Source organism: Corvus brachyrhynchos, unplaced genomic scaffold (assembly GCF_000691975.1).
Source record: "Corvus brachyrhynchos isolate BGI_N302 unplaced genomic scaffold, ASM69197v1 scaffold18, whole genome shotgun sequence".
In the NCBI taxonomy this organism is placed as follows: Eukaryota; Metazoa; Chordata; class Aves; order Passeriformes; family Corvidae; genus Corvus; species Corvus brachyrhynchos.
In genome coordinates, this window is record NW_008246064.1 from 2,636,894 (window position 1) to 2,651,327 (window position 14,434).

At 41.9% G+C, this 14,434-nt stretch overlaps 1 protein-coding gene across 5 annotated transcripts in view; it reads right to left on the reverse strand.

The window, feature by feature from the left end:
• FAM188B (family with sequence similarity 188 member B) overlaps positions 1-14,434 on the reverse strand; it is a 65,375-nt gene that overhangs the window by 42,584 nt on the left and 8,357 nt on the right. For 3 of the 5 annotated variants that reach the window (XM_017746726.1, XM_017746727.1, XM_017746725.1), the window contains exons 6-9: positions 4,305-4,363; positions 3,841-3,965; positions 2,755-2,871; positions 32-120 (exon numbers count right to left, since the gene is read on the reverse strand). In XM_017746726.1, coding sequence (XP_017602215.1) covers positions 32-120; positions 2,755-2,871; positions 3,841-3,965; positions 4,305-4,363 — 390 coding nt within the window. The remainder of the gene's footprint in view (positions 1-31; positions 121-2,754; positions 2,872-3,840; positions 3,966-4,304; positions 4,364-14,434) is intronic. The other 2 variants (XM_017746728.1, XM_008643113.2) reach the window with 1 other exon arrangement.

A 14,434-nucleotide genomic window follows, 5' to 3' on the forward strand; every position in this document is an offset into this window, starting at 1 on the left:
AGGGAAAAATTGGTGAAATTCCCTGACTTACCGGGGGTCTCTGTTCCTGTTGCTGTCTGCAAAGATCAGCTGCTGCAGGACACAGGCTTGGACCGCAGCCAGAACTCCACATGGGCCACCCTGGGGGGAAAATGGGACACTCCATGAGCAAAAAACTGGATGGATGCTGGGGGAAACCTCTGTGAGCTCCCATCCAGCCCAAAGGCATCCTTTCACCTCTCTCTTTCCAGCCATGACTTTTACAGTGCTCTCTGGAGCTCTGGGGTTTTGTGCAAGCCAAGGAAAATCACTGGTTTTAAGTGTTCTTGGGGTTCCTGCCTGTTTTTCCTGAAGAGACCTAGACATCTACAATGTCAAAAGAAAGTGGGGCTTTTTTTTAATCTGGGATATACAAATTAAATATCTCCTGATCCCTACTGAGCTGCAGTTTAATTTTCAGGGAGAAATCAAATCTGAGTGTTTTCCATGGACTGAAAACAAGCCTTGCTCTTGTACCTCCTCTCAGCACCTCGAGTTCCCACCTGCATCAGTTAACAAAGATTTCAGCTTTCAGTACAGCCCTCTGCACCAGGGAGATCCTTCCTCTCTCTCCCTCTCAGTGGGGAAGAGAAAGAAAACCAAGAAAGTTCGAACCTTTCAAATTATTAATCTCAGAGGGAAAAAAAAAATCACAAAACCAAGAAATGCTGTATTAACTATAAATTTTATGGGAAGTAGATTCATAGCTGGTTTGGGCTATATGCAGGACACAAGGCTACACCACAGTGCCACCCATCAAACTCCTCCCAAAACCCTGGAGAAGAAGGGAAAGGGCAGCCAGCACTGCTGTTTTCACACAGCAATGTGATTAAAGGGATCAATTTAATTCTCTGGTTGTCCTATGTGCAGCACCAAGGGAACAGGACCTGCAGGTAAATGCTGAGAGGAACCTAGAGAACAAAGGTCCTGGAATTAGGAAACAGCCTAGATATTGACACCTTCCCATTTCTCATTTATATTATACACACACTGCCTCTCTAGATTTATTTAAATACCTGATGAGTGAATAATTTGAAATATATCAAGGAAAAAAGCAAGGTTTGTTTCAGTCCCTCAGGGAAAGCCTTGAAGTCAAAGTAAAAATTACAGGATCTATTCTAAATACCTTCTTAGAGCACCACAAAAATTTAAGGTAAGAAAGAACCAAACAGTTGTTCAGCTGAAATGAATTTTGGAAGTGAGGAGGAAATATGTTAACGAGCTGAAACAGGCACAGTCTAAGCAAAGCACCATTCCGGCACTGCAATTTATGGTGGGGAATTTAATGGCCAGTAGTGATGAGATATCCTTTCTCCAGCAGCAGGGGCTGGAAACACCAAAGTGACATTTACTGTGGGCCAGTGAACACCACTGCCACGGTTCCTTTTGGAGTTTAAATTAACATTTAATATCTTCTTTTTCCGCTAGGCTTTGTAAGATAAGCAGCTTTCTTCCGAGATCACCAGCCTAATGAAATATTTGACTAGACGAGGTAAGTTAATTAAACATCTTAATGACATGTTTATTAGCCATTGTCCTTGCCTCAAAGCCTCTCTCCCTCTCATTTCTGTATAATGGTCTACTTCTCTCAGGTCAGATCAAGATTTTCTGCATCAGCACAGAGGCTTAATGAGTGTTTTGTAAAGAGGAGCCTACAAGTGTTCACTGAATTCCTCAGATCCCTGCTCCTGAGGGGAGAGACCTGCTGTGGATACCCCAGGAGCACACACACAGCCACAAGGGCAGGCACAAAAGCACCAAGCAGCTGGGGAGGATCCATTCTTACAAGGGATCTGTTGGATTTTGGGGGCAGCTCCATGACCCTGTGGCACGAGGGGGGTCCCTGGTCTGAGCCTGTGAAACCAAGGTGAGCAGCACAGAGGGGTGTGAAGCACTGCAGGCTCAGTGTTTGAGCCAGGTGCCCAGACAGGGCTAAAAGGGAGAGGCCGGAGAAGTGACTGAATACCCTGGAACAGAAATCTTCATTAGCACCAAAAATTTCCATGGATTGGGCACGTGCTGTCCAGGCTGGCCCAAGTCCAGGCACGGTCCTTTTACCAGCTGTGGTCATCACAGGGACCTGCTGGCCATTCCAGATCTGTCCACCTGGGAGATGTTGCCAGGGAATTGATGAAAACCTCGTTGCAGGGAGGAGTTGGCATCTTGTGGCTGCAGGCCAGAATTACAGAAAGGTGGCTGCAAGAGAGATGAGCCCACCAGCAGTGCCAGGGTCCCAGGGACCCTGCAGGGTGTTTGTTCCTTTTATTTTAGGAATGAGCCTCATCACCTGACCCCAGTAGCTTTAGGAAATCAAAATCTCCACGTGATTTTCCAGGCAACTCCTGCTATGTCTCATTTTGAGACAGATCAAGCTGCATCTTAAGTTGTTTAGCCCCACATATCTTCTTTAACTCCACCCTTGATTTTTGCTCTTCTGTTCTTTTACCACCACCAGCTTTCAGCTGCAGTGGCTCCTCTTCCTCCCTGTGAATAATTCCCCATCACACACACACACACACACACTTGCACACTTTCTGCAGCTCCTTCAAGTTCTCCTCCATCCGCCTCAAGTCTCCCACCATGACTTCACAAGGTGACATCATCCACTGGGAACCAGAGAACTTAAAGAAAGAGCAAAGTCTTTAGAAAATGAATTTTTTCCACTGCTGAAATACACAGCCTTTGTAAAGTCAGTGTAAAAAGCAAAGATCGCTGTTAGGAAGGAATTTACAGCACCTTTTTCTGCACAATGCCGTATTTTAGCTGTGGGATATTGTTAAATGTAAAACTCTGGATTTTCCACTCTTCACTGAAGCAACAAAGACTAGAACCAAACAGCAGATTTTTTAATTCCTATAAAAGAAGGAAAGAAAAAAATTTCTCATTTTAAAAACAAATCCAAAACACAGCAATTTGTAGAAAAGGAAGGAGGAGTGTGGAAGGGTAATGACTAACTGCGTATAACCACCCTCTTCTGTTTTATCCATACTGTAAATAGCAACACCCCAATGAAAAGGAGCAAGATTTTCCTTTTCCTGCCATATTCCTTCCACTCATAATGCTGGGAGCTGCTCAGCACTGGAAAATATTTATGTCTGATGTCTGGGGCACAGTTTCCCATGAAAGCATCCCAGAACATTGCCTGAAGTTTAACAGCTGGGAGAGCAACACCTACCAATGGTGACATGAGGGAGAAAAGAACCTTGGATGAGATGTTAATTAAATGCTTGATTTCTGCATTTCAGGTGGCACAAATCCAGACCTTGGTCCTGAACAACTGCAGACCACAATAATTCAGCAATGGCCACACTGAATAAATTGCATTCATGCTAAAGCAGAGCTCAGTAAATAAAAAAGACTACTCAGGGCTGGTAGTTACTCCAACCTCTTTGAGCTAGAAATTAAATTGGAAGACACTCTCGTTATTTGGTCTGGGTTTTTTTCTCCTCTGTCTGAATGGGAAGGAAAGTATTTAATAATTTCATCTCTGCTCAAAATAGGGGAGATAAGCAAGACAGAAACAGTGACGGGGGAATAATCACTGTCAGTGGAAAGGACTGGAGAATAAGCACATGAATAACTGACTAGAGGCATTAAGAAAATAATACAAGCTTCACTAATTAAAGCTATTATCTGTGCTTCAGGTGGGCTGATGCATGAGGGTATTTTTCTGAATTTAGGCACCCCTAAATTACTTTGTCACCTGGATAAGGAATGTACTCAGGAACACAGCACATGTTCCAAAGCACAACGCAGAGCAACCCACTGCAACTTTGGCTAAGGAAACTCAATTAACGACCCCACACATCTATTTATATTTACCATAATCAGTCTTACTTTTGCAAGAGAAATATCAATTGCCTTTGACATGATTTGAAGCATATAAATTGTTGAAAGATCTGGGGTCTTATTAACTTCTCCAGTTGTCTCTTCATCCTCAACATCGACTGAAATAAAAGAAAATCATGCAAGAGTTGGATGAAAAGAGTTGTTTTCCCCAGCACGCTCAGTGCCAGGGGTCATCAAGGTGAAAATTAACACTTACTGTCTTTATAAAAAGGAAAAGACAGTTTTAGCCAGAAAGGGCAGATCAAAATACACGAGCCAGCTTTGGTTTATTATCTCTTAATGATTTGTCTTACCTAGAAGTTTATAGCAAGTGCAATTGCTCTAAATCAACCAAGAGTTACAAAAGAAGCCCCTCCTACGTATTCATTTGATCACAGCTGCTCTGAACAATACAAGAAGATTTGGCAAAAGCCAAACTGAAACTTGACAGAACTTACCCAATTCTAGGACTTCTTTCATCTGGTCTTCTTTATAGCCAGTGGATGTTGGAGACTTCCTACATGAAAATTAATCAAAAAATGAATGACAAAACATTCATTTTAAATGAGAAAAGGTGTTTGAATAAACAGTAAGAAATAGGGAGCATTCCCACACAAGGATATAACTTTTAGCTCTGTGTGTGTGTATATAAACATATATAAAAAAATAAATACATGGTGTAAGAAATAAATGGTCTCAGAGCAAAATTTTTCTCAATGGAAGAAAGCTGCACTCCAGGAGCTCATCAGGAAAAGCAGCCAGCACAGAGGAACACCCTGTGTTTGATTTTGGATTTCAGTCCTGTTTCAGCATCAATTTCATTTCATTTGTGTGGTATGACAGATCAGGCCATAAAATAAAATGTACATCCCTGATAGGGATCAGAGTAAGATTCAAATTAGTCATTAAACGACCTGAAATATCCAAATAATGAAAGTGGGAATAGGTCTTAGACTGGCTCCTTTACCTGGGTAATTTTTTAATCCACTAAGAGGGATCAGTTGTTCAACTTCTCTTGTGATTTAATTGTATACTAACAATTAAAAGGTTAAAATTCATATGAGTAACTACTAAAAGGACTAAGCATTTAAACTCGGCTGTGAAGTCAGAGCTGAAATAAAATGTCAATTTTTGGAGATGAGACGGGTTTTATTCTTCCTGTTGAATTCACACCAAAACAAATTCAGAATCAAGGAAAAATTTTGAATAACTATTTCTAAAAATGCTAGAAATTGACTTTTTTTATCTTTTTTCCCAAAAAAGCAATACTGTATCACTGGCTTTTGCTTTGGGAAAAAAAGGTATTGCACTGACAATCCTTTCAAAAATAGTATGGAATAATTTCCTCAGCAACATTCTTTGTATGCATGATATTACAGCAATGACTGCTGTCATGTCACATACTTTCCATGAGCTTAATTTCCTTTTCAGAGTATGAAATAATAAAAGCAGGACACAGACATATCACACTCAGGATTTGCCCAGTTTAAAGGCATTTTGGCAGCTTTCTCACTGACAGTATTTGATACTATAAGAACAGAAACACTTCTCTTTTTATCTATAAATAAGTTAAAGGACTGAAGCAAGGAAATGTGGGTGGCCCCAATTTGGGACAGACAGAATAGAAATGAATCACCCACATTCTAGGAACTTCAGGTAAAAATAAATGGGAGGCCCAGCAGGTCAATAAAAATAAGAGGACTGAGAACAAATTTATACAGTGACACAAGCAGCACTGAGCTCCCACTGAATATTACAGTGATTTTATGTGATATAGAATTTAATAGAGTTGATTGTGGTGTATTTTACAACACAATCAGATCTCCCCTTGGTGTTTCCTAACACGAATTTCAGCTGCGATTCCCTTCCCACAGCTACTTGCTACTATTTCCCTCTCTCCTGGTCAAGGAGAGGGTCTTAATGGCAATAAATTCACCAATAAAACGTTTCTCAGCCAAGTCATGTCTCTCAGGCATAACCAAGAGCCACATTTTTGTTTTGTCTGAGATTGCACACTATTCTCTCTTCTTTCCTAGCGTTTCTTTGCAATCAGCCCATTTCTATCTAATTTTGCAAGAGTTTTTAAAACCTTCCAAGGCCAGGTTGGACAGGGCTTGGAGCAAGCTGGTCTAGTGGGAGGTGTCCCTGCCTGTGGCAGGATGATCTTTAAGGTCCTTTTCAACAAAACCATTCTGTGATCCTGTGATTCAGACACTGAATGCTGCACTACAGTTTCTATATATAAATGAAAATACAGCCACCCATGGTACAATTCACATACAGCCCACCTGGCACCAGTTTTTGTAGTGTTAATTCTCTCTGGGAAGTCTAAAAGATGTTGGTTCTACACCCATTCCAGGAAGAACCAAGCCCGGGATGCAAAGTGCTCTGAATTCTCAAGGCTGAGAATTCCCATCAAGCTGAGGAAAGCGCTGACATCCAAGATTAATGTTGGGTGTTTTCTGCTTAAGTGGGGTATTTTTGCAGGTTGTGTTTCTCAAAACAGCCAGGACATTTACTGCAATTTCCATTTCAGCAGAGGGCTGCTGTTCCAGGAAAATTTACTGTAGGTGTAAAACCATTCCGTTGGAATACTTAGGGAAGGGGGAAGTCATCCATCACGGCAGGAAAATGGGACAGGAAGAAAATATGCTTCATTCTAAACATACTATACAGTACTTTCTCTAAATATTTGAACATTCCTCTCTGGCCTCCAAGCATTGTAGAAAAATGGATTTACAGAGGAGAGCTGAACTCGCAGAGAGGGAGCTCCTTGGCACAATAATGGATGTGCATTCCACCATTTCCTATTTACACCAACACTCACAAGAGGTCAAATAAACAAAGGGGCTTAAAAATTAAACATCAGTACCTTTAAGGTGATTGTGGTGGTAAAACTTATTTTCATTGCCAGATTACAACAGCTTTTTTACTGCATGTAGAACAGGGAGACATATCCAATATTCTTGGGATAGTGAGTAAAATCTGCAGAGCAGGTAATTAAAGAATAACCTCTATTGCTGTTTGCAAAAGGGTAAAAAAGGCCATTCTCTGTGGTGCAGCTTGCCACTGTTTTGGGGCACAATTACAAAACCAGAATTACTAAAAGCAATTGTAAAGATGCAAAGGACATGATCACAATCAATGCCAGGCAATATTTTTCTACAGGGAAAAGGTCTTGTCATGAAGATTTAATATAAATTCTATCGTTTTGGCAAGTCTGGTTGACAAAGGTAACAGAGGCTCATATGCTTAATTTCTCCAAAGTTCCTTTTTAGTGAAGACCTGCATCTGATCTGATTTGCACATTTGCAATATGAAAAATTAGCTTGTGAACAGATGACAGACAGATTTGTGAACACTGGCAGATATAAAACAGGTAAATGAGAAACTTGTCATTGAAAGGGTCATTTCTAACAGAAGTGGTCACTTCTGATAGAAACAGATTCCCTCACACATGAACAGGAATTTGTCCTGCCGAATTTTATTAACTGTGACAATTTGAAATCTTTGTTGAGAAGGTTTGTACGTAAAAAAGGGATGACCATAATCACAGGTTGAACTACAAGATGGTTTGAAGTGCCTGATGACTTGGGCTTGCCTGAACACAAAGCTCATCCACACGCTATGAATGAATATTTATCACCAACTACAAAACCAGAATTGTAATAAAAGTGGAGCTGCTTTGTTCCTACCGTCCTCCACCAGAGATTTTGGAGTGTGACACCCTCACACTGGGATTTCCAAAGAACTCAGTACCACCTGTGTGAACTCACCATTATGTTCAGCAACTCAAAACTGCTGCCAGCAAAATGAACTAGAATCAGTAAAATTTAAGAAAGGGAGATAAATTTCCAATAAATAAAAATGCACAGCACCTACAAGACACAAAGCACAGAAAAGGGGTCCCAGATTTTGGCACTCAATCAATTCACATCAGTGGAGGTGAATCCAACCCTCTGCTCCATTTACCATCCATGAAGTACCCACTCTCTCTGGTTTGGGCCTTCAACTCCGAGGCCACTTAATTTTTAAGGATGTGGAATATTCGTGGTCTTCCATTTCCTGTCAGAAACCTCAGATTTTTAACAGTCCGAACCACTGTAACCTGACAGGTATTAGCAATATAAATGATTTTCCTGAGAGCTAATATCAACTGTTAAATTGGGAAACAAAAGCTTATGCTGAGGATGGGGTAATTCTCTTATCCCATTATAAAAAAAGGTGAGTTCAAAAAACAGAGACCCCACAGGTGACCCCACAGAGATTTTACCTCCTGGTAAAGTAATCTGAGGGATAAATAGGGGTAAAAAAATTCCTCATGATATCTGCACACAAACTGATTTTTTTTTAAGGAGCAAGTAATTCCACAGTCATGGAGCTGGAAGATACCTCAATGATCCTCTAATGCAAATTCTCAACTCACTGACTGCTTTTCAGGCAACGGGCTGGACCTCTCCAGATTTACCTCCTCTCCAAAAAGAAAGAAATGATACAGAAGCCGTTTGTCATTTCCAGCAATTGCAAAGTGCCTCTTCCTATGGAGTGCTGGAAAAATACTAAAAGGGCCAATGGCAGCCCCACAGATGTTACACCGTGGGCTCTGGTGCCATAAATCCGTTGGCACCGCACAAAAGTCACAATAGTTCATAACTTTTATTTTAGGTCCTTTTTTCCGGTCCAAGCATTATGTTATAAAAGGTGTTACACAACTCCAGGCTCTTGAAGGTTTTCACTCCTGATTTGGCAACCATGACCTTTCTTTTCATCCATGGGCGGGTTAAATCCATATTCCCCACAGATGAGCCCAGTTTGACAGATGTTCCTCTGCTGCTGGCTGTAAGAGTCAAACCCAGACTTACTCCCTGGAGTAAGGGATCAGAAGCCCTCCAGGAGGGTTTGGTTGCTCTCTCCAGGAAGGTGTGGCTGCACTATTCTCATGTTTCCTGCCTCCAAATCCACTCCAAAGCACGGGGGGAAGCTGGAGATGATGCAAAGTGTGGCTGAAGGACAACACAGAGCTCCCAGACAAAGGTGGAAGGAAATGTGCCAACGTAATTTACTCCTGGGCTGCTCCAGCCCCGCGTTCCTTTCCGTTCTCTCATCTGGAACGCCGCACTCTGACTAAACTCCCACTTCCTAGAAATGCCACCCCAGCCCAGTGCATCCTCTTCCTCTCACAGGCAGAAAAACTGAATTAATTCCTCAGGCATTGCTCACACACACACACTGAGAATCCTGGAATAATCTGGGGCTTTCTGGCTGGTTTTAAACAAGATCGAGTCCAAAATGATACGGCCATGGGAGCTCAGACCTCATCCCACAGAACAAGCTATCCAGGTGGTGAGGACTTTTAGGAACTGCTCAACACCTCCCAGGATCAAAGCTTCATTACTCACCAAACTGCCAGGTGCTATTTTAGACAAAGCCATCCCATCCTACGCTCCAATTTTGTACGTGACACTGAAATATTGCAGCCCACCAGGCAAACCATACAGAATATTCCTAGAAAACCTACTTTTACACCAAAATGCACAGTAGGAAAGACTGGAGCCAACCAAAGCTGCAGAGTAAATAATGTACATTACATAACTTTGCTGGAACTATTTTTCCTTTGACTTGGAAATTCAACTTTATTTTTTAAAAAAATAGCACTAAAACTGGAGTGTTGATCAGTATTCCTTGTGAAATGAGACATTCACATATTAACCTTCAACAGGCAATGAATTTTCCTGTCCCAGTGTGTCAAGAAATTACCACCAGTGCAGTCCAGAAACCTCCCGGGTTGCTTGTGCTCTGCGTTGCTGCTTACACTGACCAAGGGAACATCAAATCCTGCCTGGGACTTGCTCAGACACTCATGGCCTATGTTCTCTGCCAATCTCCTAATGCAGGTCAGCACAGATTGTGGCTGCGGATGATGCAGGATAAAAAGATAGGAGAGGCTCTTTGCAGCTTTAGGCACTCAGCCATCTGTAATTGACAGGTATTGGCTCAGTCCTCACATGGAAAATAAGTTTTTTATTCCTGTTAATAACGGAGAGCATGAATATCAATCCTTTAAGGACCATAACACTTTCAAAATAGTATTTTGAAAGCGTTATGGTCCTTATAATATTTATACAACAATATTTTGAAAGTGTCAGATATCGAAAAGAATAAAAACCCAAAACAACTAAACAAGCCTGAATATATTTGTAAAGGACTTAAGGGATCTTTCTGAAGATCTGCATTTTTTTCCTCTAAGGATTTCCTATTTCTATAAAGATGTTTTCAGGGCCTTTTTTTTTTTTTTTTGGAACATATGAGAGAGAAAAAGCAGAATTTTCACTAACACGATGGGTTCACCTGTACTGTGATTTATAATGCTGAGGACCAGGCCAGGAGCAGAAGGTGACAGATCTTGCCCTGTTATCTGTGAGAGTCACAGTGTGACAATGGTAGAGAAATCCTTAAATACATGGAGGAAATAAAAAACAAATCAATAAAACCTAGCAGAAAAACAACAGCAAAAGTTCAGAGCAAGAAAGAGAAAAATATTGAGCAGACAGTACAAGCCTGTCTTGTAAAAAACCCTGAAGGAACATGAAAAATACTTAAAGTATTTTAACAGAGGTGATATATAGCAAGGAACAGAAACACTAGTCAAAAATTAACTTCAGCTGTGGGAAACAGGGAAAAAAATAGCAAATGGAAGGTGAATACAACAAAAAAAATCCTTATAATAAGGAGTGCTAGAAACTGGAATGTATTATCAGGGGAGAGGTGTCACTTGAGTCATCTAAGACTGGACCAGACAAAACCTGGAAAAAGTATTACAGCAAATATAAATATATATAGCAGTGATTCATCTGCCATAGAAAGAAATGACCTTAAAAGTCCTTTTCCATCCGTAATTTCTAAGATCCTATGAAATATGAGTAATGTTCTGCTTGGTGTCTATGGCAATTCCCTAACCCAACCCTATCTGTGTCAGAATGCAGGGCACTGCTAGAAAAAAAGGCTTCTTACCAAATAACGAGGGATATTTTGGGAATGGGAAGCACTAAACAGTGCCCAGCTGAGGTGAACTCAGCTGAGAGACTCTGGCAGGAAGAGAAATCCTGGCTCTGAGCTCACTGGCACTTTCCTGGTAGTGGAGCTGAAGCACCTCGGAGAGAGTCAGCTTTTGGTTGGAAAAGGCACCTTGAAGCCAAGTTCCAGAGCCATAAACCAGTCCCTGGTGCCTGGAATATCCCTCTGCACTGGCAGAATGCTGGCAGCAAAGCAGCAGCTCCCAGGCAGGCTGCAGCCAGCACCAGTGGCCAGGCACAGGGGGAAAGGCAGGCGCAGTCGGGGATAATTCAGGTGATTGCTCCAATAGAAGGATGAGTGCAGAATCAATTATCCTCCCTGCTCCTGCAACTGCACAGATCTCTGCCTCTGGACAATGGGATTCACTGCTGCCTCCCTCTGCTCACTAATGGCAGCAGGAAATTTCTGTCCTGATGTCACGATACTCCCAATTCTTTGTGCCTTTCTGATTCTGAGTCATTCCCTTTGAGCTCCTAGGAAATATCCTTAACTTCAGGTCCTGATTGCAAAGTCCTTTTGCTCCCTTGGTCCCGTTTTACCCTTTTTTTTTCTGATTTCAGTGCTCTGACTCTAATTTTATGCCGTTTTTCTTGAAACTGGGGGAGGGAAGTTGGTTGGCTTTATATGTGAAAACCAGAATTTCAAGCACCACATGCTCTTCTTCTTAACTACCAGAACAGAAATGGAGCTGTACAGACCAAATCTGCCCATCTAACTCAGCAAAAGGTGGTTCCACCCCACTGCAGAACTGCCAGCTCAGATTTACTCATCTAGAAATTATTTATTCAGCTGACAACTGAAGGGTTTCCACGGCACCACCACACTTTGCACTGATAGACTTAAGGGAATATGGAAAATTAGGAAAACACTTCAACTTCAGGGGCTGCATGAGCAACAACTCCAACACGTTTCTGTAGCCAAGACCAAAGAATTGTTTCTCAACTGTTCTGAAGTGGCTTTTTCTTGCCTTTCCCCAATTTTGTTTGCTCAAGCTGTGAAATGGGGAAATCTTGACCTTCTAACCCCATGTAACCTTCCCAAAAAAGTCATTATTCATCGTGGTTTTTTTCTGGAAAAGCAATAGAAAGTCTTTAACGCAAGGACAGGCATCAAGTTCAACACCTGTTTATATTTTTACAATTTCTAAAGATCATGAATTCCATTCCACTCATTCTTCCCTCTGTGTGCTCAGGTTAACGATAAATATTCCCAGAAAAATATTCAGCACTAAGGAGAATCACAGAATGATTTAGAGGCGACAAGGCCCAACCCCACCTCAAGATATCAAAGGAAGCAGAGAACCTTTCCTTGCTGCCATTCGAGGCTCTGGCCAGGATAAAAGACTCAGGAAAGTCTTTAATAATTTGCTTATCTGTGACCTGAGTTTGTTCCTTCAACATCATCTCTCCCAAGTTCCTACAGATCTTAAGAAACTACAGATACAGCAGTTTTTTGTTGGAGTCATGGATAAGACACTTGACTGGGTACTTTTAAATTTAGGTTTTTATTCCCTTAAGAATCTCTAAATAAAAAGAAAAAAAATGAAAAACATAGTGAGTAATTCACATTTCACTTGGCCTTGCACACAACTGAGAGGAACAGGGACTCAACAACAAGAGGTGAATACTCCTTTGAAGATGAACCATAAACAACAGCATCAAAATGACCTGAAAGGGGTTTCAAATTCTCCACTGAAGTGGCACTGAGACATAAATGTCATTTTTAATTTGTTAAGTCAAATTAAATTGCTGTGAAGGAGCATGGAGGAATCACTGACATAATTCTGGATAAATGTGTGTGCACTGCCTGTACAACATCACCACATCCCAGCATTTAAAGCCTGGCTACAAGTAAGATGGAGACTCCCTTTTTCCAAGGAATCACATGGAAAAGACAAGGGGCCATGGGTACAAATAGCTCCTGGGGATTTTCCCATTGGAGAGAAAAAGGAAAATTCTGCAAGAGAACAACCAGCCAATGAAACCATCCCCCAAGGGAAGTGCTGAGTTCCCAAATCCTGGGCACTTTTAAGATTTGGCTGGACAGGGTGCTGGGTCACCTTGTCTGGACCTTGCTTTTGCCAGGGAAGGTTGGACCAGGTGATCCTTGAGGTCCCTTCCAACCTGGTGTGCTGGGATTCTGTGAATTGAGAAATTAAATTGGCTGCTGTCTGCTTACAGCTGGGGATAAATGAAGATTTGTTGCCACCTGTATATTGCTTTTCTCCTGGATTAATTAAAAACAAAAATTCTAAAAAAAAACCCAGTTGTAGAATCTGGGTAGGTATGCAAACTCTACACCATGTTGTATTTTTTTACGAAATAACCCCTCAGGACATGGCAAAAAATACAATCATGACATAAAGAACCATCGCTGACCCCTGTAATTTCTTTCATTAAAAGGTGTGAGTCAAAATGCTGTGCATCTGCATTTCCCCAGGATATTTTGATGGCCAGGTATTCTTTTAAAGCATGGCAGTGGTTTTACTTCCAATTTTTTCTGCTATGTGTGCACAGGATGCCTGCAGACTATGCACTTTTGGCATGGGAGAAAAGAGAATGAAAAGCGCCTGCAGACTATGCTGCAACAGCACTTTTGGCATGGGAGAAAAGAGAATGAAAAGGTAAAGCAAATGGAAGGAGAAATAAGATTTATCTTCAGTTTTCTATGGGAAACAAAACCAGAATTGCAGATGCTGTGAATGAACCAGCTGTGGTTAATATTAGAGGTTTTCAGCTACTCATCTAAATACTTAGATTAGCATTTATGTCAGGTAACAGAGAACGGAAGAGGATCCAGACAAATATCTGCTCCCACATTGTAATTTTTTATTCTTTAAAATGCTTAATCACTTTGGCCAAAATCTGCAGGGCTCTCAAACACTGCAGGATTTGGCTGAAGGGAAATAGAAGTCTCGAAATAGCCAGGCCTTGTACTTTGGAGTTTATTTGGAGTCTCTGCTCCTTCCACTTAACTCCAGGAGTCTCAGCAGCCCTGCTGGCTTCTGTGGGCGCTTCCAGGAGCTCAGAGCTCAGCACGGATTCCAAGGCTCTGCTGGTTCTAACTCACGCTGCCTGCCAGGAGTGAACCCGTGTTCCTCTGCAAACAGGCTCAGCTTAGGAAAGGGCTCCCTCTCCTGCTCCTGCTGAGACCAAACCAGCTCTGAGGGAATTGTTTTCACTCCGTCCCTGCAGGGACGGAGCACAGGATGGCAGCACATTGTGTGCTGTGCTGTGGGTCACCCCCCTTCCAGCCCAGCTTCTCCTTTTCAGCTCTTTCTGCCAAAGGTTGGGAGGCGTCAGCATGTCCAACTACATCTGAGTGAACCACAGAATTACAGAACTGTTGAGGTTGGAAGAGATCTCTAAGATCATCGAGTCCAACCAGTAACCCAGCATCACCATGTTCACCACTAACCCCTGTCCCCAAGTGCCACATCCACACACCTTTTGAAAACTTCTAGGAGTGGTGACTCCACCACTGCCCTGGGCAGCCTGTCCCACTGCCTTCAGTG